At 47.6% G+C, this 25,583-nt stretch overlaps 1 protein-coding gene and 1 long non-coding RNA gene across 2 annotated transcripts; one reads left to right on the forward strand and one right to left on the reverse strand.

Moving 5' to 3' along the window:
• Window positions 1–9,710: 9,710 nt before the first annotated feature.
• Window positions 9,711–17,540, forward strand: LOC125524385. The gene is made up of 3 exons (XR_007290721.1): window positions 9,711–10,242; window positions 17,249–17,344; window positions 17,404–17,540. It is a non-coding gene; the product is annotated as an uncharacterized LOC125524385 (long non-coding RNA).
• Window positions 17,541–17,920: 380 nt separating this feature from the next.
• On the reverse strand, window positions 17,921–22,331 carry LOC125524384. Its single transcript, XM_048689438.1, has 2 exons — window positions 19,872–22,331; window positions 17,921–19,773 (listed from the first exon to the last, which is right to left on the reverse strand). The coding sequence occupies exons 1-2, from the start codon at window positions 20,882–20,884 to the stop codon at window positions 17,934–17,936; spliced, it is 2,853 nt and encodes a 950-aa protein (XP_048545395.1). The 5' UTR covers window positions 20,885–22,331; the 3' UTR covers window positions 17,921–17,933.
• Window positions 22,332–25,583: the final 3,252 nt, after the last annotated feature.

The raw sequence follows: 25,583 nt of genomic DNA on the forward strand, positions 1-25,583 counted from the left end.
TAGCTACAAAAGCTAACTTGACAGCTCTTATTCGCTCAGCATGTGGTACATTCCTAGCAGGTCTTTTTATCTTCATCACCCCTTTGGCATGTTCTTTACTGCCCTTACTAGAGTCTTTCCTGGAAAAGTTAAGAAACGTCAACACAGTACTAGCAAATACCCGACTTCTAGAGCGGACATGTAAGTACAGACACTAACTTCACTGCTTTTCCTCACGCACCCTTGTCATCGTTCTTTTTCTTCCTCCCAGCATTCACATTTGGAGCGCCCTTGCGTTTCCTGCAAAAAATGAAATAGATAAATCTGTAGCCAGCATTCGAAAACATGTTTAAGTACGCACAATTGTGCTAATGCCCACTTGTTTGGTTTTGCGTAATCCTCTTCTGCAACCTCCAATGGTCTCTTCCTAGCCCTCCTCAGCCCACCATCTTCTGCATCTGAATCTTCCTCTTCTTCCGCATCTGAATCTCCCTCTTCTTCTACATCTGAATCTCCCTCTTCTTCTGCATCTGAATCTTCCTCTTCTTCTGTATCTGCCTCTGTCTCTTCTTCTGTATCTACCTCTGTATCTGATTCTGTCTCTTCTTTTTGCTTCTTCCTCCTTGTGCTATTTGATTTCCCTGATTTTTTCATGCGTAAATTTAAGAAAAACATGTGAACACTCTCCGGGAGAACATATTAACACTGTAAGCATGTATGGAAATGAACAATGAGATTAACATGTGCACTAACTTCGTTGCTTTTTTTGAATCTTCCTCTTCTTCTGTATCTGAATATGTGTCTTCTTCTGTCTCTGAGTCTTTCTCTTTTCGCTTCTTCCTCCTTGTGACCTTTGATTTCCCGGTTTGTTCCTGAGTAAATTGAAGAAAAAGAGAGAACATATTACATTGTAAGCATGTATGGAAATGAACAATGAGATAAACATGTGCACTAACTTCGTTGCTTTTTTTCCCTCTCATCCGCTCGCGCCTGGATTTAATCCTCTTGTTCGATTCTTCGGTAGTTGGTCTCCCTTTTGGAACTATTTTGATTGGATTTTCCACATCATCAGTGCAGCATTCACGAGCAGCAGAGAAGTATGCCGGCAAAGGAACAAACGATTTATGGCCTTCATCCAAATCAGTTTTTTCTCCATCAACCATATACTCCGGAGGAGCTCCATCACCTGTTCTGACTGTGAATCGCTAGCTGCGACTGTGAATAAAGCGTCACTAGCCATGTTGTGTAGTTAATGATACTTATTCATGTGATCAGACCATACATGAGTATTCGCAGTCCTCGAAGAAGGGAACGCTGGCTTGGCATGCATTGTCCATCTTTTCTTGACAATTTTTTTTGGAAATGTGCGTACACCAAGATGATTCAGAACGCAGAATATATGTGCGCATGGGTAATCCTGACTTTCCAACTTTTTACATTTACAAGCTGCATCATCCAGTCTTGCTCCTGTAAACAGACAAGTCACATGATATATAAAATCCATAGGCTTAGCATCGACGCCTTGTGCATCCAACTTTTTTGCATGCAACTCCTCACTGTCCTTACCTTCCAAGTGATTGGGATCCTTAGCATCCAGGTTTTTGGCATGAAAGTCCACACCATCCTTGCCTTCCAAGTCATTGGGATCCTCAGCATCCAAGTTTTTGCATGCAAGTCCTCAGCATCCTTACCTTCCAAGTCATTGGGATCCTCAGCATCCAAGTTTTTTGCATGCATGTCCTCAACATCCTTACCTTCCAAGTCATTGGGATCCTCAGCATCCAATTTTTTTGCATGCAAGTCCTCAACATACTTACCTTCCTTACCTTGCAATTTTGTAGCATCCCTGCCATATGGGACTTTATCATATGGGGCTTTGCGCAAAACTCCAAACACGATCAAACCATCACATGCTAGCCGGTCCGTGACCTGCCAATTTGTCCCTTCGACAATCTGACGCTTTACCTTTGGAAACATCACAGTTGTATAAATATAAGAGGCAGAAATCTCCAGAGGGTGTGCATTCATCTTAGTGAAGGGTATCGTATGTGTTGCTACCGCGTCTAATGCTGCTTCATTCTTACGCATTATGGATACACAGTGCTCAACATGCTGCAACAAATCAACAAGTTGCATCTTCCTGTTCAGGTGCACATGAAGCCTTGAGTTGAGAGACTCACTCCTCTGATTACTTATCATGCCTAGGAAATATCTACCCTTTGTGTACACAGTAGCCCATTTGTGTCATAGCTCGTACATCCTATTAACCCATGACGACCTCTTCCCCATTGGTTTTATTTTGAACCGAACCTTATAAGCCTCCCATCTTTTCTCAAACTCATCAACATCCCAACGACGGTAAATGAATTCCCTAAATTCCTCAAGCTTTTTCTTGCAGAGGTGCATCACCATATTCTCCTCGATATGCCACGTGCACAAACGATGATTTGTTCCCGTCCAGACAGTAGCTATTGCTTTAGCCATGGAACCGTCCCCATTGGTGATTGCTGAAATGGGTGCCTTCTGGGACATTGCCTCCAAAAATACAGAAGAAGCCACTGGTATGATGCAACTGTCTCGTCTGACACTAGACCGACGCCAAACAAAATTGTGTTGCGGTGATGGTTCAAACCAACAAATGGAACAAACGGAAGCCTGTACTTGTTAGACCGGTATGTACTGTCGAACACCACGACACCACCAAAGGCAACATAGTCAATCCGGGATTGTGAATCAGCCCAAAATATGTTCCTCAAATGGCCTTCTTTGTCTTTTGTGTATTTGAAAAAGAATTCTGGGTCTACTTTTTTCTGTCCAATCATATAGGTGAGCAAATATCTAGCGTCACTGCCTTCTATCTTGCGCTTCTTCTGGATTGAAACATGGTTGTATAGATCTCGATCTATAAATCCAAGCTTGTCGGGACCTCCGGCATTCTTCTCCATTACATTCATAATCTGATGTGTTCGAAGTCCACCGACAGCATACTCGATGACATCGGCCTTTTGTGCATTAGTCATTCTATGATGAGCCGATAAGTAGTGTAACACCCCCAGTGTCATGCTACAGTAATCCCCTATTGATGGTGCCATGTCATCACACTATTGTTGCTAATCTTCACTTGATCCAAATCACAATTCAAATTCAAATCCAATCTGAAGTCAAAAATCCATATTTGTCTGACATGAAAACTAAAATGTTCATCATGTGGCAAATAATCATTTGTTAATATTGGTGGTGAACCAACTTTTTGCAAGGTGTTTAAATGGCCTAAGCCAATTAAAGCAGTGGCTAAAACAATAGATTAAATGGCTTTTTTAATTTATAAAAATTTCAAACTATTTCAAAAGCCTCACAACCTTATTATGGCAGTGCTAACTATTGCAATGTAATTATGTGGCCAAGTCCCACATTTTACAAAATCCTTTTTGGCACCCCAAATATTACCATGCTTTTTCTGTAAAAAGAAAAGAGCAAAAGTAAAGAAAACACCCCCTGACCCCCCCTGGGCCTTAGTCATCTGGGCGGCCCAACCCAGCAGCCCACCTCCCCCGGTAGCCACCCTCCTCTCTGTTCACCCGACCCAGCGACCGCGCTCGCCGGTCGCCACCGAACCCTGTCGCCGTCCCCGCCGGGGAAGGGATAAGGGCGACGTCCCCTCAACCCCGCGGGCTCCCCGCACCCACTCACTCTCCCTTGATGCCCCCCTCTCCCCTCTCTCCCTCTGGCCTCGCCCCCTTCTCCAGATTCGCCTTGCCCCGACGCACTGTCGCCGCCGCGTTGCTACGCCACCGCGGCCACCATGCCCTCCTCGCCGCCCCGATGTGCCCGTGAGCCCATGACCATCTTCTGCTTCGTTTGCACCGACGACCTCAAGGCGGGAGCCACCCCAGTACCGGATCCCCTTCGTCTTCCTCCTCGACGGCCACCGCGCGACCTCGCCGTCGATTCCGGATGCTCCGTGCCTCCCCGAGCACACTGCCACTTCCCTACGGCTCCCGGTGAGCCACCACGTCTCTTCCCTCACTCCCCCACACGGATCCATCATCGTAGTCACCGTTGCCATCGCCGCCCGAAGCCCACTCCGCAACGGAGCTCGTCACCATCGTCCTCGTCGACGTCGTGCTCACCCGACCTCGCCACCGTGCTCTGGGACTCGCCAGGACCTCGTAGAGCCTCCCTAGTAGTCCTGCCGTGCCCTCTAGCCGTAGTTTGCGCGAGGGCCGGACTCCGGCGTCCGCTCCGCCGCTCACCGCCATAGCTTCCCACCGTTTACGGCCGCACTGCTCCCGTAGATGGTTGCGGTGTTGAACGCTCGTTCGAATGAGCCTAAGCACGCCCCGAACAGAGCACCGTAGTGATTTTCTGGCCAAGTCCGGCGAGCTTCGCCGCGTTTTTGGTCACCGGAGTTGTCTCTGGCGACGCGTCCGACGTGGCGCCAGCGTGGCCGTGGGCCCCACGCACTGGGCCGCTGACCGCTGGGCCCCGCGGGCCCAGTTGACCAAGTCAACTGCCCACGTGGCAGCTCTGGCTCGCTGACATGTGGGTCCCGCAAGTAAAACGTTTTCTTAAAATAAATAAAACGATTAATTAAAACATTAGTTAAATTAGTTAGTTAATTAGTACTAACTAGTCACTGACTGCTGGGGCCCACGCCCCCTAACTAACCATGTTAGTTTAGTTAAGCCTCTGTTAGACAGAGAGGCTGACAGGTGGGTCCCACCTGTCAGTTTGACTGGTCAGCAGAGCTGACGCAGTGCTGACATCACCGCTGACGCAATAAACCTTTTCTGCTTTTAAAATAATTCAGAAATTGGTTTAAACTTCGAAAATCTGTAACTTTTAAACCATAGCTCGTGTGAAAATGTTTTCTATATGAAAGTTGCTCAGAAAATCCAACGAATCCGAATACGCTGCCCGTTCATCTGTCACATGCCCCTAGCATGATGAACTTGGAACTTTCCCCCTCTTTTCCTTTGTCCGGAATCCGCCTAACACCGGGAATCCATCCTCGGATGTTTATCCCCTCCGTCTGCAACGTGTAGTACTACGTTAGGGCAACCCTAGCTCTGCCCGTCGTCATGTTATGCCTTGTGATGCATTGATTGCTCTGTATTTACTGTTTCTTCCCCCTCTTCTCTCCGGTAGACCCCGAGACTGATGATGCCGCTGTGATCGACTACATCACCGACGACCCCTCCTTCTTGTCTGAGCAACCAGGCAAGCAAACCCCCCTTGAGCATTCCGATATCGCCCATTTATTTCCTCTCATGCTTGCATTAGAACTGCTACTGCTTTCTGTATGATCCTACTCTGATGCATAGCCTGTTGTTGTTACCTGCTTTCATACCTTACCTGCTTATCCTAAACTGCTTAGTATAGGTTGGTTAGTGATCCATTAGTGACCCCCACCTTGTCCCAGTTGCCTCGCTTTATGTTCGATGACTCGATCAACGTGATCGACATCCAGGCCCCGACACTGCACATCACCCCCCCTAGTTGTACGACACTACAGAGTTACTATCGAGTGCTCATACATCACTCCTGATGAGATCTCTGTAGTGTAGCTATATGGTCGAGGTCATCGAGGGTGATTTCCTCCGTAACCACTTCCGTTACCGCTCTGTCGTGCAACCCCTCAAGTGTGAACCTCGAGGGTGGATCCTCTTACGTTCACCTTGATGATAACATCGAGTGGGATTCACCGGGGGTGATTCCTCGGGTTTTCCCCTTGGTGTTAGACACAAAGTTACTATGGTTACTATGAATTTACACTGAGCCATGTTACTAAAGACGGGTCGACCCTGAGGGGTACCCGCGCGAGCTTAATGCGAGTGATGTGGAGTGGGTTGACCTGGAAGGTGCCCGCGAGATACTTACGAGGCGTGGCCGGGCATTCTTAGCCCTTGCCGCAAGTACTCGAGACGGGGCGACGGGGTCACATCGATCGTGAGTCTCTGCTCGTTACCGCGCGTTCCTAATCCACTACGATTTGGATATTTGATCCGAGGGGCCTCTGGCCTGATAGCACTAACCATCACGTGGGCATAGTATGGGCGTTCTGCGTCGTATACATCAGCCGAAGCTTAATAGACGTCAGCGACTGAGCGGCGCGCGCCGGGTTGGACTGGTAAAGCACCTGCCTTGTTGAAGGAGGTAGCTAGGTCTGCTCACCGGCCGCGTACGCAACGTGCAGGAGTTCCCGGGGAGATGGCCCATGACCCCTGGGGGCATAGGTTTAGTCCGGCGTGCTGGCCTCTCTATTAAGCCTAGGTCGGGTTGCGGCGTATTGTTTGGCCGAGGCCGGACATGACCCAGGAAAGTGTGTCCGGCCGGAGTTAATCGAGCGTGGTGGGTAAGTTGGTGCACCCCTGCAGGGAAGAAAACATCTATCGATAGCCTGTCCTACGGTAACGGACACTTGGAGTTGTATCCCGATCGATACAACTAGAACTGATACCTGATATGAGAAATGGATATGAGAAATGGATATGAGAAATGGAGATGAGAACTGGATAGTATGGCTCTGGGATTGCTTTCTCGCAGGGACTCAAGAAAGGATCTCTGGCCGAGGTTGATAACACTACTACTACTTTACTTTATGCTACTCTACTCCCTCCTGTTGTTGCAAGATGATGGTTTCCAGAAGATGCTAGTCTTCGATAGGCTAGGCTTTCCCCTTCCCTTCTGGCATTCTGCAGTTTAGTCCACAGATACAACCCATTCCTTTGATACAGATGCATACTTAGCTTAGATCCGATGTAAGTCTTGCGAGTACTTTGGATAAGTACTCACGGTTGCTTTGCTACTTCTTTTCCCCCCATACCGGATTGTTGCAACCAGATGACGGATCCCAGGAGCCAGATGACGCCACTGATGACTACTACTACCCGAAGGATGCCTACTACTACGTGAAGACCGCAGACGACTAGGAGTAGTTAGGAGGCTCCCAGGCAGGAGGCCTTGCCTTTTCGATCGATGTTGCCTTTGTGCTAGCCTTCTTAAGGCAAACTTGTTTAACTTATGTCTGTACTCAGATATTGTTGCTTCCGCTGACTCTTGTGTTTTCGAGCTTATGTATTCGAGCCCTCTAGGCCCCTGGCTTGTAATATAAAGCTTGTATTATTTTAATTTGTATCTAGAGTTGTGTTGTGATATCTTCCCGTGAGTCTTTAATCTTGATCGTACACATTTGCGTGTGATTGAATCGAGGGCGTCACAAGTAGGGAGTCAGGCCAGCAGGGACAAACAGATGGTTATGCTTGTCCACAAAATTCTTGACGAACCAGAGGCCATTGCTATCTTGTAGCTCAACCTGAAAAAGAGCGGGACACCCACACCGAGAAAGACCCCTCGGTGTTCTTTTTCTTTCAGCTCTATTAAAGTGCTTAAGGGCCCGCCATCCTTGTTTGCAGCACTTGTATGTCCTTCTGTATGCATTTTGTTTCGGACCCGGACCCCTGTACTTCAGATCATCCTTTCTAACACCAAACCCTTTTTTCTCGCATAGCCTACGTAGAACATGTAGACTTCTTCCTCAGTACTGAAAGTCTTCTTCACAATCTCTAAGTATTCCATACACTCATTCAGGTCTGAACCAGCCATGCCTTTATTATCAATTCCTTTACCTTGCATGTCTACATCATCCATGTCTATGCCATCCTTGTCTGCATCCTCATTATCCTTATCATCCATGCACATACCATCCATTCCTTTGGGGTCCATGGATACGAAATCATTGTCCTTATCATCCATGCCTTTGCCTTCGTTGCCTCTATGACCCATGTCCTTGTCATCCTTGCCTGTATCACCCAAGTTTTTGCCATCGTTGCCTTTATCATCCATGTTGTTATGCTGCCAGCGAAAACAGATAGTCAATGTTACGGATGGATAGCATACGTTACCGAAATTATGCACTACTCTGCTTAAATAATTGATTTAATTTTTCATATCGGATTCATGTACCTAACTCAATCCTTGAAAAGCTGTAAGTAAATATGCCCTCACTAAATCCAAAAATTTGTAATTGATTGTACTAGCTCTAACTGATGATCTCCTAACTAAATCCAAAGTCAACGAGTCCTTCAAATGCCTTGATAGATCCACCCTGATAGATCAATTATCTCCAAACTCCATTCAAAATTATGTCCTAACTAAATCAAAATTATCTCCTAACAAAATCCAAAAGTATCTCCTAACTAAATCCAAATTATCTCCTAACTAAATCCAAAATAAGTCCAAACTCCATACAAAATAATTATCTCGTAACTAAATCCAAAATATCTCGAAACTCAATTCAAAAGTATCTCCTAACTAAATCCAAAATAACTTTCTTTGAATCCAAATCTGCTGACAACTTTCTCATGCCACATAACCCTAACTAAGTCCTTCAATATGTCCTAGCTACATCCGACTTACACTTCCTTTCAATCGTAATCTCTTCACAACTTTCTAAAAACATAAACCTTAATCCTCACATGACATATCCTAAACCCTAACCAAATCCGATCGAAATCTCGTCACAACTTTCTGAAACGATAAACCCTAAACCTCACATGACATATCCTAAACTCGAATCAAATTCGACCCCTATTGGTGCTATATGCAGAAGGGACCAGAAAAGATTTGAGATGGCTAGGCACTTACAGCGAAGATCCGGCGTGAAAAAGTTGATGCACGTCGGTGAGGATGATGTGGCCTCTCAGGTCGGGGAAGGTGGCGGGCGCTCGGGGAAGGAGTGATTAGCGGCTCGTGGGGTGACTTGCGATGGAGGGGGAGGGGGAGTAGGAGCAGGAGGGGTAGACATGGCGGGTGCGATCGGCGGCGATCGAGGGCGCCGAAGGCGATCGGCGGCACCCGAGGTTAGGGCTCGAGAGGAGGAGAGAGGACGAACCGTTCGAACCGAAATTCAAAAGAGTATGCACGATGATTGGACCTCTGTAATGAAGTGCTTTATTAATGCAATTAATTTAATCGAAAAATTTGGGACGATAATACCCCTGAACCTAATTGGGCCGATTAAAGGTACAAAAAAATTTAGGCCGAAAATACCCTTAGACTAAAAAAGACCCAGTTATTCTCATCCGTTAGATCGCCCATATAATACACGTGCTCTGGTATATTATAATGCATCGTAAAATTTCCCTGTTTTAAATGAAAATTAGAAAAAAAAAAGTTGAAATGCAGCAGCGCGTTGGGTGCACCTATGGATCCGTTTGTTGAAGTTGCCCTAAGGCATAACTATATCTCTATCTCTACTACTTAAAAAGAAGAGGGTTGCTAAGTCTCAGTCGATGCTATATTTGTAGGATCTTACATTAAGATTTGTATAAATTTTTCTTCTCAGTTTTTTCTTTATCTTTCTTACGTGTTATATCACTTGACTTAGACTTGATTAAGTTTCAGTCGACTGAGACCTAGACACACCCTAAAAAGAATGTAATGTTCCCATTTCAACTTTCTTCCCACCACCCCTTCGTCCAAGCTTACATGTATATGATAATCAATCACCTTAATTACTTACTTTCTGAACCAAATTCCATTTTATTTTATTTATCAAACTTTTAATCAAAATATAAGATAATTTACAGGTAGTATTTGATGAACATTTATTTACACAAATATATTATTGTTGATATGTAAATCATAAGTTAATGTAATAGAATATTTATATCTCATTACAACGCACGGACATTGTTCTATTATTAACTGTATAATGGTGGAACGGTAGACTCTGCAGCCCTATGGGTGTCATATGTCTCGTCCGCTTGCAGAGTCTAGTACAGTTGGAGTTGCCGCAGCAATCGCGAACCCAATCTGCCACATGCAGCTTGCGATCATGAGGAGTGGATTCCTGCGGTGGACCTGCTCGCTCTCATGGCGTAATTTACTGCCTGAATCAAGGTCGGAGTTCCTTGCCATATCGCAGCGCCAAGTCCGCCGGTGCTGATGCACTATATTATGGGAGACAAGCGGCGGCCGGGGCTGCGAGAAGCCGCAGGAGGTGACTGAAGCAGGCCGAGCTCCACTCAAAGAGCGCACCGATGATGTTTGAAGAAATGCCCCCGTCGGAATGGCCGGCTGTTGCTCGGCTAAATGCCCCCGTGCGGATGCAGGACAGGTGCTCGACGAAATGCCTGCAAGAAACCGGCAAATCCTGAGAACGGCCATCTCGTGTCTTTTCCTCCCGCCCAGCACGTCAGGCACTGCAGCTGGGGCGATGCTTTCTCTGAAGTTCTCTGCAATGTCCAGACGTAATTCCAGGTGTGCCTCCTGTTCTATAGCTCCCACTTTATAGTATGTTATACTATGGACATTATGATGCCAGATTGGGTGTGTTGCTTGAACTTCATCTATCTGTTCCTACATTTTAGTAAACACCGTGAAAATGTAAACTGCACTAGGATCATATTCTATGTCGGTTTCTGTTCCACCTGAGGATCTTCCACCTGTTTAGGCCGCCCACTCTTACATAGGTGTTAGACCTTTGAACCTGAGCATTGATAGTTGTGGATGACACTAGGAGAGTTGGGACAATTTTCGTTGGTTTATTTCTCACACAATGCCATGCCAACCTGAGGGGTTGGGGATACATACTTATAGGCTGCTAGCCAGCCAAGCATATGCTGAGATGCTGCTAAGATGCCAGTCTAAGATGCTATCCTAACTGCCAGTCCTTGATGGTCAGGAACTCTATCCTAACTGCCACAAGGACCATGTGCTGCAGCCCCACAACAACCCTAGTACACAGACTTATCCATCATTCTCCCCCTAAGTCTTGTACGTTGTCTTGTGGGAGAGTTGAATCATCCCGATCCTGGAGCAAAGCTCGAGGAACTTGACCCTCCCAAGAGGCTTGGTGAGCAGGTCTGCGAGCTGGTCCGTGGTGTTGATGTAGCTCGCCTCGATGCTCCCTTCTTCCACACAGCTGCGTTTGAAGTGATACCTCAGTCGGATGTGCTTGCTCCGTTCGTGGAACACGGGGTTCTTTGCCAGGGCCAGAGCGGACTTGCTGTCCACCAGGAGCTGCACCGTTCTGGTGTCTTGAACGAGAAGATCACCAAGAAGTCGAGCGAGCCAGAGCGCCTGAGTGCAGGCGGTGGAGGCCGCTATGTACTCAGCCTCACAGCTGGACAGGGCCACCACCTGCTGCTTGACTGATTGCCAGCTCACGAGACACTTGCCGAGGAAGAAGAGGATCCCGCTCGTGCTCTTGCTGGTGTCGATGTCGCCGGCGTGGTCGCTGTCGCTGTACCCGACAAAGTGTGCCGCCCCCGGACACCTAGGGTAGTGGAGGCCGTGGTCGAGGGTCCCTGCTATGTAGCGGACGATCCTCTTCACTGCCTGCTGGTGTTCCGACGTCGGTCGCTCCATGAACCGACTGACATAGCCGACGGAGAATGCAAAGTCCGGCCGTGTGTGGGTGAGGTAGCGAAGGCTCCCCACAAGGCGTCGGTACTGTGTAGCATCCACTTCCTTCGTCGTGCTGTCGCGGCTCAGTTTCAGCCTCTCCTCCATTGGAGTGAGAGCTGGATGGCAGTCGGTGAGCCCAGCTAGCTCAACAATGCGCTTGGCGTAGGTGGACTGTCGAAGCGCGATCCCGGAGTGGTCCTGGTGCACCTCAATCCCTAGATAGAAGGAGAGGAGCCCAAGGTCACTCATGTGGAAGGTGGCCTTCATGTCTTCCTTGAACGCCGCCACTTCTGCATCTTTGGTGCCGGTGATCACCAAGTCATCAACATAGACGCCCACCAGCAAGGCATTTCCTCCACTGCCCCGTCGGTAGACGGCAGCCTCATGCGGGCTTTGCTCGAAGCCCATCTTCTTTAGCGTGGAGTCCAGCTTGGCGTTCCACGCCCTAGGTGCTTGCCGTAGGCCATAGAGGGCCTTGTGCAGGCGGAGTACCTTGCCCTCCTGGCCGGGAATCGTAAAACCCGGTGGCTGATGCACGTAGACTTCCTCCTTTAAGTCACCGTTGAGGAATGCCGACTTGACATCCATGTGATGGACATGCCAGCCCTCCTGGGCAGCCAGCGCAAGGAGAAGTCGCACGGACTCCATCCGTGCCACAGGAGCGAAGGCGTCGTTGAAGTCGACTCCTTCCTGCTGCAAGAAGCCTCGGGCCACCAGGCGAGCCTTGTGCTTGATGATGGCGCCGGCTCCATCCCTCTTCAGCTTGAGCACCCACTTAAGGGTGATTGCATGATGTCCACGAGAGAGATCAGCGAGCTCCCAGGTGCAGTTTTGCTCAACTGCATCCATCTCCAACTGCATCGCGGCGCGCCATGCCGCATCTCTCTCAACCTCTGCAAAGGACCGTGGTTTGCCGTCCTCACACGCGAGTTGTAGCTGCGCCTCCAGGTCACGTGGCATCAGTCCCGGCACCGGCTCGTCGCCGAGTAGATCATCCATCCTGCGATACCGCAGCTGCTCGCCTCCATAATACGCGTCGACCCGCTCCTCGTCGTGAGTGAGCGGGGAAGCGAACTTCATCGGGTTGTGCTCTGCGTGAGCTGGTGCTGATGAAGACGAACCCGGAGTGATGACTGCCGGGGCTGGAGTATGCGGCATCGCCAGTTGTGGTGTCGTCGGCGTAGCGGGCATCGGAGTCTATGTAGTTTTGGGGGCCGGGGTAGACGTGCCCGGCGGAGAGGAGCTGCTTGCTCCCCCGGCTTCCTTGAAGTGAGTGTACTCGACAATGAAGTCGTCATACGTCGGCGTCGCGCCGTCGTCCACCGCCTTGTCCCATTGCCACCCTCGCCCTTCGTTGAACACGACGTCTCGCGTCGTGCGCACACGCTGTGTCTTTGGGTCGAGGATGCGGTAGGCCTTTGAGCCCTCCGCGTAGCTGGTGAAGACTCCCAGTGTGCTCCTGTCGTCGAGCTTGCCGATGTGGCCAAGCTCCTTAGCAAACGCAAGACAGCCAAAGACCCGCAAATGGGAGACCGCCGGCTTCCGCCCATGCCAGGCCTCATACGGTGTCCTGCCGTCGAGTGCCTTAGTAGGCGAGCGGTTGAGGATGTAGACGGCCGTCAGCACCGCCTCTCCCCAGAAAACAGCCGGCATCCCTCGCTGCTTGAGGAGAGCCCGAGCCATCCCCACAACCGTCTGGTTGCGCCGCTCGACGACTCCGTTTTGTTGCGGGCTGTACGGCGCGGAGTAGTGGCGCTGGATGCCCTCATCGGCGCAGTACGACGCGAATTCAGCCACCGTGAATTCGCCGCCGTTGTCAGTGCGCAACACGCGCAATTTGCGGCCGCTCTCCGCCTCCACACCAGCCTGCGCGCGCCTGATGGCGTCCGCCGCTTCTCCCTTGCTGCCGAGAATCATCGCCCACATGTAGCGAGAGAGATCGTTGACGAGCAGCAGGAAGTAGCGTCTACCTCCTGGTGTGGCTGGCGTCACCGGGCCGCACAAGTCTCCGTGCACGAGCTCCAGCTTCTCCTTGGCCCGAAAACTTGCCTGTTGGGGAAAAGGGAGTCGTTTCTGCTTCGTCAGTACGCAGATGTCGCAGAACTGCTCCACATGGTCGAGGCATGGCAGGCCTCGTACCATCTCCTTGGCACTTAGACGCTTCAGGGCCTCAAAATGAAGATGCCCAAAGCGCTCATGCCATTGCCACGCCTCGTCGTCCCGACGGACAGCGAGACAGACCGGTTGTGCCACCTGCACATCAAGGATGTAGAGTCGATTTCCACCTCTGAGTACCTTGGCGAGAAGGCGACCCTGGCGATCCCAGATGCGTAGGACCCCATGCTCAATCAGCACGCGTGAGCCATTCTCATCCAGCTGTCCCAAGCTGATGATGGAGTTCCTTAGCGCGGGATGTAGTAGACACCGGTGAGCAGCCGGTGCTCTCCCGTCTTGGTGGTGAAGATGACGGAGCCGACGCCCTTAATTTCCACAGCGGAGGCATCCCCAAACTTGACGGAGCCTCGCGCATCAGAATCGAGCTCAGCGAAGAATTCCCTTCGACCGGTCATGTGGTGGGTGGCGCCGGTGTCAAGGCACCACCCCGTAGTCTTGTCCTTCCCGGAGGCGTCGCCGAGAAGAGCGTGCGCCTTTGGCTCGTTGAGATGGATGAGAGCTTTTGCGACTGGTGTCGCTGAAGATAGCTCAATGCTTGCATGCGCCATGAACAGAGCCGTCTCCTCCTCCTTCGCCTGTGCGACGTGAGCCTAGCCTTGTCGTGGTTGCCGACACTCATTGGCCCAATGGCCAAACCTGCCACAGTTGTGGCAGCTGTTGTCTTGTGCCGGCTTGGGCTTGCCAGCGGCGCCGTCCTTGGCGCCTCTGCGGGCGTCCCCTTCGGCACGTCCTTGTGCCCTGCCCGGGGGGCCTCTTCGCGTCTTACGCTGCTTGCCACGCTTGCGGCCGCCCGTCGTGGAAGAAGGCTCCCCCTTCTTCCTGTCACCAAGGCTGGCATCCCACGGCTCCCGAGTTAGGAGCAGCTTCCCGCCGGTGGTGATGGGCCCCGAGGAAGGCTGTGGCTCGTCGGTGTCGACGACCTTGAGGCACCTATCGCCTCCTCGATTGTCATCGTGGAGAGGTCCAGCAAAGACTCGATCGACTGAGCCATCTGCTTGTACTTCTCGGGGATGCACCGAAAAAGCTTCTCGACAGCTCTCTCCTCGGTGTAGGTGGCATCACCAAACTTCACCAACTTCTGCAGCAGAGTGTTGAGACGGAGAGCAAAGTCATCAACGTCCTCACCTGGCTTGAAAGCCAGGCTCTCCCACTCCTTACGAAGTGCCTACAGAGTGGACTTGCGAGCACGGTCGCTGCCGATGCGTGCCGCGGCGATGGCGTCCCAAGCTTCCTTGGCAGTCCGCTTGCTGGAAAGCGAGAACTGCATCTCGGGCGGGACTGCGACGATGAGGGCGTCCAGCACCCGTCGGTCCTCTTGGTGGTCGACGTTGCTGTCCTGGACTGCCTCCCACATGCACCGCACCTGGAGCCTGACCTTCATGATCCCGGCCCACTCGATGTAGTTGGTTTTAGTGAGGGTAGGCCACCCAGCACTGGGACCAACGTCCCTGACCACAGTCCGGACCTCGTAGAGGCCGCGGTCCTGGTCGTTGCAGCCGCCGTCGCGGTGCGCACCTCCACCTGGAGCGCGGGCGTGCTCGGCTGCCCGCTGCGTCGTCCGCTCTTGCGCCATTCTGGCGCGGTCTGCGTCAGCGCCGTCGTCCGCAGGCGCGGAGCTGTTGGAGCTGCCGGAGCCGCCGCGGAGTGCTTTGGCATCCGCCGTAGCCTCACGTGCTGCGTCTGCTGCTGCTGCTGCTTCTACCTCCGCCCTGGCTGCTTCTACCTCCGCTCTGGCTGTTGCTAGCTCCGCTGCAGCCAGCCTCGACACCCTTGCTGCCGCAGCAGCTGCTGCTACAGCTGCTCGCTCACGCTCCTCTGCCACGGCGCGCTCGGCCTCCTGCCGGCGCCGCATACTCGAGGTAGCCGTGTGCTGAGAGCGACCTGCAGACATGGCTCGCTGCAGGGGGCTGTTCCGTGAAGAGGAGGATGTTGAAGACGAACTGCTGCTCGACAGTCCGGGGGGAGGAAGGTAACCAGAGGCAGACGGAGCAGCTGCTGCTACCGACTTGGGCTGCTCACAGGAAATGCTCAGGGTACAAGATAACGAGGCTCTGATACCACTTGTTAGACCTTTGAACCTGAGCATTGATAGTTGTGGATGACACTAGGAGAGTTGGGACAATTTTCGTTGGTTTATTTCTCACACAATGCCATGCCAACCTGAGGGGTTGGGGTTACATACTTATAGGCTGCTAGCCAGCCAAGCATATGCTGAGATGCTGCTGAGATGCCAGTCTAAGATGCTATCCTAACTGCCAGTCCTTGATGGTCAGGAACTCTATCCTAACTGCCACAAGGACCATGTGCTGCAGCCCCACAACGACCCTAGTACACAGACTTATCCATCAGTAGGATAGGTAGGCACAAAGTCATGAGCCCTTTACAGGAATCCGGTCCCCAGCTATAACTCAAATTTCGAAGCCATTAAGTGTATCTGCAAGACTGTATTCCATACGTAAATCACTTGGTCAATTTCTTAGAGTTTACGTCCTTCAAAGGAACAATAGGAGAAGGAAAAGGATATTAGGCTCGGAGTTTCCAAGGGCAGTACAGAAGCTGCATTCTGTTTTTCAGATAAACATGCTTGATCAGTTGAGTCATGAAGAATGAAAAGGAATCTTAGGAAGCAGAAGAATTATGCGTTCAGTACCTGCTGTTGGTCTGAGTCACTTCAACTTCCATGGCACACCCATGAAACACCACGTGGAAGAAAATGTATTCAAGAATGACACCACCGAGACTGCACACGTAGATGGCATTGTCAGTGGCTCTGTGGCTTCTGATGCCGTACTCCCCCTGGCGAGTTGAATCCTGCGACAGACATCATGGAAGCAACCAAAGTGGCCAGCAGCAGGAGGTACTTCCTAAAGTTGTATTCCTTTTGCTTTCAACTGGATTCTCAGGCTCCATTTACTTGACAGTGCAGGGAAAGAGGTTCCTTACACTATCAAGGATGTAATTTTAAGCGCTTTTATCTCTTTCCCGTTGATATATAGTTGCCCTGCTTGGCCATCGCAGTTCTGGATATTTGCATGTCAGAATAAGTGGAGCTCTGACATTACCACACTTTGTTGAATTCTGTTGATTAAAACATGAGGTCTTATCTTCTCTTCATACACCTCCTTTCAAGTTGTTTGTAATTAACAGACATCGGACTATGAGCCAAGTAATGTGCAAGGGTTTAGTTCCTAACATTGTGCTCCCTCCGTCCCAAAATAAGTGACTCAACTTTGTACTAAAGTTAGTACAAAGTTGAGTCACTTATTTTGGGACGGAGGGAGTATGTAAGATCAGAGATGAACTTGCATAGTAATTTATATGTCAACGTGAACTGGAAACTTGAAAGTGGTGTACTGGCTATGTAAACAGAAAGATAGTGGGCTTGATATTTTTTTTCTATACAGACTTGACTTGGTGTCCATAAGACAGAGGACTAGTTTGCAAACATGTCATATAGACTTTGTGATCCGATTCTCAAGTCAACTAAATATGTGGGCATGTCTCTTACTAGTAACTTTTTTTTTCAATTGCAACTTGCACCAGCTACTGGATGTTAACATTTCCTCTCTGAATATAAGGTGACTAAAACATTTATTCCAACACTTATGATTTAACTGTCTTGTCTAAGTTGCAGTACAATGTAACATCATGCATTCATGCTAATGTATAATTATATATTCAGGAGTGCTTGGATGCAGGCTGGTCTATGAATTGAGATACCACCCCTGTGGAGGTCGCCCAGATCATTTTCAACAAAATGGCCTTGTGCGACTGCAAGGTTGGTCATCGCCGAATTGTCCTTGTGATACTACATAGGTTTTAATGCTATGTTTGCAGGGTCGGGTGCCATTGGATAGGTAAGCTGGTGAGTTTTGGATTGGCTGGGTTGGAATGATGCCTAGAAAGGCTCCAGGTGCGTGTCTAGTTGCCTTTTGTCACAAATATTTGTGAAGAATTTGCATAAACATGTCCTTGAGAATCTATGGTTAACAAGAATGCAAATCCATCGTTATTTCCTAGATACACCACTGTTATGAGTAGCCCTACATTACAGACTGGAATTGATACTTGATGAAGCACCAGATATATTTGCTCCAGTTGTCTTGTCCACAGCATGTGGGCACTACACGCAGGTTGCACTACTGATGTATTTTTTTATTCACTCAAAGACCATATTACAACTGTATGTATCTTTCGTGGTGTTAGTTTTCTTTTGTCCTCTTTTTCCCGAGGATAGAAATTCTGAATTTTGGATCTGAACGAGAAGATCAATTCCAAAATGTTACAGAGAAGCTTTTGGGAAGTAACAATTAACAACTCAGCACATAGGTACATACAAAGGAGATACACATGTGAGCAGAAGATCCCTAAACATTGTTAGCCCCAACTTTAGTTCCCTCCAGTGCTCCTCCACCGGCTTTACATATGCATTTGCAATTGCATTGCTTGGCAGGAGACTCGTCTTTCTTGTCACGGCACGATAGTACCACATGGATGGCAATGTAGAGCAGCACGGCAAAGGCAAGTGCGCCAATGTAACCAAATGTCTCCCACTCGCGGCTGCAGCCAGAGGCATATGCCCAAAGGAGGCCAAGCAAGGCCAGCACAACCGAAGACTGCGCTACTCGGAGCAGCTCCTTGCTCTTCATGCCTAGGAGTCCCTTCTCCGAAAACAGTGGCTTGTCCAGCAGGAGTAGGAGGATGACGATGGCCGACGCTAGGAAGGAAATGGAGTTGCTGTAGAAAAAAAAACGGTACCGGTGCTTGTTGCTGTCATGCAGGACCGAGTCGCCAGCCGTGTGCCCATTGCTGCTGTCCGGCCACACTCCGCCGGGTGGAGTAAGGCCGGCCTGATAGGTGACACTCGCCACTAAGATGCCCACCAGCATCAAATACTTTCCCTTGGTGTATTCTTTTTTTTCTTTAATAGTACGCTTTTTTTCTTCCTGAGTCTTTTTTTCTTCTGTACCTTTTTCAACTTCCTGGATCTTGTTTTCTTCTGTACCCTCTTCATCTTCCTGGATCTTTTTTTCTTCTGTACCCTCTTCATCTTCCTGGATCTTTTTTTCTTCTGTACCCTCTTCAACTTCCCGGATCTTTTTTTCTTCTGTACCCTCTTCATCTTCCTGGATATTTTTTTCTTCTGTACCCTTTTCAACTTCCTGGATCATTTTTTCCTCTGTACCCTTTCCATCTTCCTGGATATTTTTTTCTTCTGTGCCCTTTTCATCTACCTGGCTCTTTGTAGGCTTGGGATCTTTATTCTGCTTCAGCACTATAAGCAGTAAGATGACAAACACGAACACCACAGCAACCAATGCAACCACAATGATGGATGTCCGCACATGCCGGGAGCTTCCTGCGACATAGGCACCCACGAGGCCAAATAAGCCCGCCAGAGCACACACATAGAGTGCATAACAATTTATGCCGGGTGTGTACAGGTTCGGATTCACAAGGAGGATGATCATGGCTATGGATGCCATAAAGCTCGTGGCGTTGCAGTAGAAGAACGTTGTGTAACGGCGAGGGTAGTTACTCAAGAGGACAGGATAACCTGCTCTATGACCAAACCCGTCGTCCTCACCCCAAAAGCCGCCAGGTGGGGTCAACCCAGCTTGGTAAGTGATGGTTGCGGCCAAGATGGCTAGCAGCAGCAGCAGCTTGCGTTTCTTGTTCATCTCCTCCTCCGGCCTGACCTTAGGATCTAGCGTGAAGAAGACGATGTGGATCACCACGTAGACCAATACTGCACCAGCCAGAGCGATGACGTGGAGGGAGGTGGTTACATCCCGGCAACAGCCGACTGCATACGCAGCCATGAGGCTGAGCAGGTCTAGTATCATGGCAGCCTCCAGGGCGTGTCGCTTGTGGACGACGCTTGATGTCACATGCTTGCTCAGGACCATGACGATGACAACTACGGAAGTCACAAGGGCGACCGAGTTGCAGTAGAAGAACACCCTGTAGCGTCTAGCATGCGTGGTTACAAGTACCGGGTCACCTCCCTTGTGCCCGTCACGGTTGTCGGGCCAGAAGCCACCCGGTGGGTTCATCCCCGCTTGGTAGGTGATGGTCGTGGCAAGGGTTGCAAGTAGCAGTACGAGAGAATGGGCCTTCTTCAGCCGGTTGTCTTTCTCATGGTCATTGTCATTCCTGCCCCAGCATGATCTTAGATTGTTCTCGATCAAACATGATGCTAGAAGTCTGCAATACAGATTGGAGAAATTCTTATCATGAGATAATTAAGCCGATTGAACACACACCCATAGTAATACTAGCTAGTAATTGATTCAGGCAGGTACCTTTTTATTTGCTCCAGGAATTTCTGGATCATGAACTGGAGAACGGTGTATATGAGAACCGGGAGAACCAGACTGAATAAGTAGACGGTAGAGCGAGTCTTCCTGCAGCTCCCAATGGCGTAGGCCACGAAAAGGCCAAGCAATGCCACGTTTACGCACACGTATGGCGCATGGTGGCACCACTTCTTGTAAGAGCCCTCCTCGAGCTTGCTGGTGACGGTTGTAAGTAGCATGATGGCAGCTAGGGATGTGATGAATGCAAAGGTGTTGCAGACGAAGAAGGCCACAAACCGGCGTGAGTGGTCATCTAGCAGGACCGGGTCACCGGCACGGTGGCTGTCCTGGGTATCCGGCCAGAAGCCACCTGGGGGGCTCATCCCCGCCGTGTAGGTTATTGTTGCCGCAAAAATTGCAAACAACATCATAATCTGACGTGCCCGCTCAAGTTTTTTATCCTCGCCACTGGCTTCAGCATTTTCTTCCAGTTTTCCTGCGCTGATATACTTGATCATATGAAACACAGCATAGATGGAGACAACAGATACCAGCACGGAGGAGAAGACAGTTGTGACCATTCCACGGCTGGCCCCTGCAGCGTATGCCACCATGAGCGCGAGCATGTCCAGCGCCATGACCACCCTCAGCGCGAGGAGGATGAGCGGCTTGGGATTCTGCCACCACCGCGTGGTTATTGCTTTATCTATAAAGCGGGGCGAGGAGCCTTTTTCGGCATTCTCCCTCTGCTCCACGAGGAGGAGGAGGAGGATTACCACGACCGACGCCATGAATGCGGCCCCGTTGCTGTAGAAGAAGGCGTTGTACCGGGGGTGGTCCGTCACCACAAGAATCTGGTTGCCGATGAGGTAGCCGTCCTTGCTGCTCAGCCAGACTCCTCCAGGCGGGTTGAGCCCAGCGACATAGGTCACCGTCGCCGCCAGGATGGCCATCACCAGGATGTACTTGCGCAGGTCCAGCATGAGGTTATCATCATTGCTTTGCTCTGGATGCACCATTTGCTCGTTGTCTACAGGAAATAGCACCTCGAGTCTCAACTCTGGTGAAAGACATGGTGTCTAGCCCCCTCAGATATATAGCGCTAGCGGTTTAATCTGATGACAGTGGAACTCGGAGGTTGAGCGGTTGAGCCTAATGCTAGCTGTGCAGCTGTTCGTCAGCATGGTGACAAGGCAAAACGTAATGATACTGAGAAAAAAAATTGTTTAGGCATCAGCTTCCGTAATGATAATTGTGGCATAGGATTTTAAATTTGACGGAATATGCATAGTCAATAGACCGATGATGCTAAACTGAGTGTATATGATTCATGAATATTTTGGAAGACGTGACTTGGAGGTTTTATACTGTTCAACTTGTGAATTAGGGATTAGACTAACCCTTGTTGATGTAGCATGCATGTGCCATCTGCTCTGGATTAGCTTGACGACGACCTTGCTAACGAGTCCCCTTGAAAATGTACCCATGTTTTCCCTGTTGTTTGGAGTTAAGTGACATGGTTGGTTTGGTGAATCAATACGAGTTTGAACCATTTTTTACCTGGCCTTTGATCTGTTTCCTACTTTGCCCTGATATTCTCAATCCAAAACATTGATTCTCTCTCCACCGGGAGATGTGCAACTCCGCTCTTGATCTATTTTCCCCTCCAAGTTCCCGCTGTATAGTTTTTATGTTTTTCCTGTCCGGCCAGTGTTTGGCTGGTAATCAAATTATGTGTTTGGCTGGTAATTAAGGATGAATAAGACTTGGACTAAACACAACCTTAACAGCAGGGGTTGCCAAGGCTCAGAAACGTGTGAGTTTTGTGGAGTTAATGAATCCACAGATCTTCTATTATTTGCTTGCCCCTTGGATAGATACTCAGTGAGTTTTGTGGGGGCTATAACAATTAACGTCCCTTCATCTCTTGTTTATCTTTGTCAGAGTTGGGCTATGCTGTGAAAGAGAGAAAGTTTGTGCCAATTGGTGGCATCTCTGTTTTGACTGTTTGGAAAACAAGAAATAAGTCGTGTTTCCATAGTATACATCTGGCAAAGTATGTGATATGTTCTATATGTATTGATGGTATCACTGATGAAATCATGTAATGCAGAAAACATTTACTCATTTTGTGGCTTTGTAGGGGTACATGGTAATCGGTTCAGATGGTTACACACCTGGCACCTGCGTTTCTCTCGCTATGCCGAAGAGGGCGGCGTGGGCCCTTGTCGAGCAGATACTTGTTTGGGTGCATGAACTCTTGCCGATTTCCATGGAAGCTGAACTAATTGCTGTCCAGTTGTTATAAAACTTGTGCAAGTCTCCAATTTCAAACGCAGATTATAGTGCTTCTTCTTACTAATTTTCATTTTTAAAACCCATTGGCTGATCTCACTGATTGAGAATCCATCACCCTTGTAATGGTTTAATGGCGATAGGAGGATTAGTCAACCAGTGGGGAACATATTTTACAGACCAAAGGCCAGACCGAGCACAGTTGGCAATTGGGGCATGTCTGCTCTGCTCTGCATAGCACATCTACCCTGGGTGAGATTAAGGCCCTGTTTGGAATCTCTCCACTGCGTGGAGCTGCAGAGCTCACTTTGAGCTGCTCTGTAAAAAGTGGCAGCAGCCTGCTCCGCTCCGGGAGCTGAGTCGCGGGAGCGGAGAGAAACCGAGCAGGCATTAAGATTTGTGTTTTTAACATTTCGCCAGCTTAAAGTGTTCGTATTCCCTTGATTAAGAAAAAATGTTGACACGGCCGGTCAAAAAAATAAAGAAGGAAATGTTGGCACGCACAGCCTGCCTCTTTGGTCGCTCTGACTTTCAAGTTCGGAATCTGGCTCCCGATACAACCACTTGGGGTGTGAATGCTCAAGCCCTACCTTCTGCATATGCACATGGTGGCAGACAGCGACGGCTTGGAATCTCAGAGGATTTTTTGCTCATATAAAACGCAAAGCTTGCGTCTCGATGCAACGGTGGAAAGAATTATGCCTGTCTTTTTTTAGCAAAAGAATTATACCTGTCTTATGACTATCTACAAGTATTATCTACCCCTCAAGGAAATATCTGGTACTCCCACCCCTCGGGTGCTCCCGTTGCTCCAAACTTGGTAGCACATTTTAAAACGTTTGAAAAGTTCTGAAAAAAATCCAACACATTGACACAACATCAATGTATGTTGTCCAAAAAATTCAAATCAAAATTCGAAACATTGCTTGAGATGCAAAAATGATAAAATGGACATCAATGTGATAATGGGCCTAATCCAAAGCCCAACTTATGTTGTGTACTATTTACTGTCGAATATGTCATTTATGTTTCTCAAGCTATGTTTCAATTTTTTTTTGACAACATACTTTGATGTTGTGTCAACGTGTTGGATTTTTTTCAGAATTTTCTGAACATTTAAAAATGTGCTACCGAGTTTTGGAGCACGGGGAGCACCCTAGGGGTGGGAGTACCAGATATTTCCGCAAGGGGTAGATAATACTCCTAGATAGTCGATAGAAAGTTTCTTTTTTGAGAAAAATGTTGACGCGAAGTGAATACCCCCCCCCCTCCCCCCCTCATTTATGTTTGTCAAGCTATGTTTCAAATTTTTTTACAACATACTCTGATGTTGTGTCAACGTGCTGGATTTTTTTCAGAATTTTCTGAACATTTAAAAATGCGCTACCGACTTTTGGAGCACGGGGAGCACCCTAGGGGGGGGGGAGTACCAGATATTTCTGCAAGGGGTAGATAATACTCCTAGATAGTCGATAGAAAGTTTCTTTTTTGAGAAAAATGTCGACGCGAAGTGAATACCACCCCATGCGGGGTGGGATGCCCCCTTTTTTCATCTCAGATTTTTTTCCATTTTTTTATTTTTAGATTTTTCTGTTTTTTTAAATTATTCGACATTACAGAGAATTTTAAAATTTCAACGTAATTGTGGATTTCGAAAAAAATCTTAAAATATTCGCAGATTCAAAAAAATTGTGATTTTTATTTAAAAAATGCATATTCAAAAACTGTTCATGGTCATTTTAATGTTCCAAAAATCAAAAAATGTTCATGATTTCGAAAAAAACTGGCCTCGTATTTACACAACGTTCGTGAATTTGACTAAATGTTTGCAAACTCAAAAAAAGTTCATCAATGTTCATGAGAAAAGTTCATTGATTCAATAAATTCGTTGTTTCAGAAAATGTTCATGAATTCGAACAAAAAATCATGCATTTTAAAAAAGGTTTTTCAAAACAAAAAAATGATCATGAATTTCAAATTTGTTCCCCAAATACTAAAAGTCTTCATTCGTTAAAAAATGATCACGAGTTTCAAAAACGCATACCACACACAAGTGTAGGCAAAACCGAGCCAACACACAAACCATCCAGATCAACGAAAATAGAGTAGGAGGAAACCCATACATATGTCAATATAAAGATTTTTTTGAGAAAAATGTCGACGGGAAGTAATACCACCCCATGAGGCGCGGTATTCCCCTTTTCATTATTATTTTTTGTTTTTATATTTTGCTACATTTTTGTATTTTATATTATCTGTTTTTTCTTCTTAAAATAATTCAAGATTACAAAAGTTAAATTTCAACAAAATTCTGAATTTTGAAGAAAAAGATTTTAAAAATAATAAAATGTTTGCCTATTCAAAACAATCATGATATTTTTTCAAGAAAATGCAAGTTCAAAAACTGTTCACAGTTTTTAAAAATGTTCTGAAAATCAAAAACTCTTCCTGCCTTTGAAAACATTATTGCATATTTACACAATGTTCGCAAATTTGGCCCGATGTTTGAAAACTCAAAAAATGTTCATGAAAAAATTTCATTTATTCAATATAATTCGTTGATTCTAAAAATGTTCAAAAGAAATGTTCGTCAAAAGAAAAAAATGATGGTGAATTCCAAAAGTTGTTCCACAAATTCAGAAAATGTTTGCTGGTTCAAATAAATGTTCACAACTTTCGAAAAGATGTGCAGAGTTTCAAAACAATGTTCAGAATTTAAATAAAATGTTCAGTAACTTGAAAAATGTATACCATTTTATAAATGTTTTTGAATTAGAATAATGTTCAATATTATTCACGAATTCAAATTATTGATGATTTTAAAAATCGTTCATGATTTCAAAAAATGCCCACAAATTTGAAAAAACGGTTTAGAAATTTTTTGCGAGTTTGTAAAACATGTTTATGAATTGAAATATGTTCAAAAAAAATTATGAATAATATTTATGAATTCAAAAAAGTTCATGATTCGAACAAATATTCCTGATTTGAGAAAATTCTCACGAATTTGAAAAGATGTTTGCAAAAATAAAGAATATATAAATTTAAAAGAAAGAAAAAAGAAGATTGAAAAATGGAAAGGAAAAATTAATAGGAAAAATGAAAATGACAAATTAACGGGAAAAACAAAGATGAAAAGAAACCAAATAATAAAATTAAAAACACCGATCAGTTTATAGAACCTTTCCAAAACCAGATGGGGACTAATTGGGCCGGCCCAAAGTGTGCCTAACGGTAAAGCACAGGAGGGGGTACGGACTGGATTTGTATCCATGTATCCAGTGGAATACGCGCCAAATAGGACAAGCCTCGAGAGGTCTAAAGAAGAATAACCTTGACGTGAACCAACATGTGTGGTTGGATGATTAGAGGGACTGTGATATTCCTAGCCCACCAGAGTTTAAATCCTGGTGCTTGCATTTA

The sequence above is a fragment of the Triticum urartu genome, chromosome 7 (assembly GCF_003073215.2).
Source record: "Triticum urartu cultivar G1812 chromosome 7, Tu2.1, whole genome shotgun sequence".
Classification (NCBI taxonomy): Eukaryota; Viridiplantae; Streptophyta; class Magnoliopsida; order Poales; family Poaceae; genus Triticum; species Triticum urartu.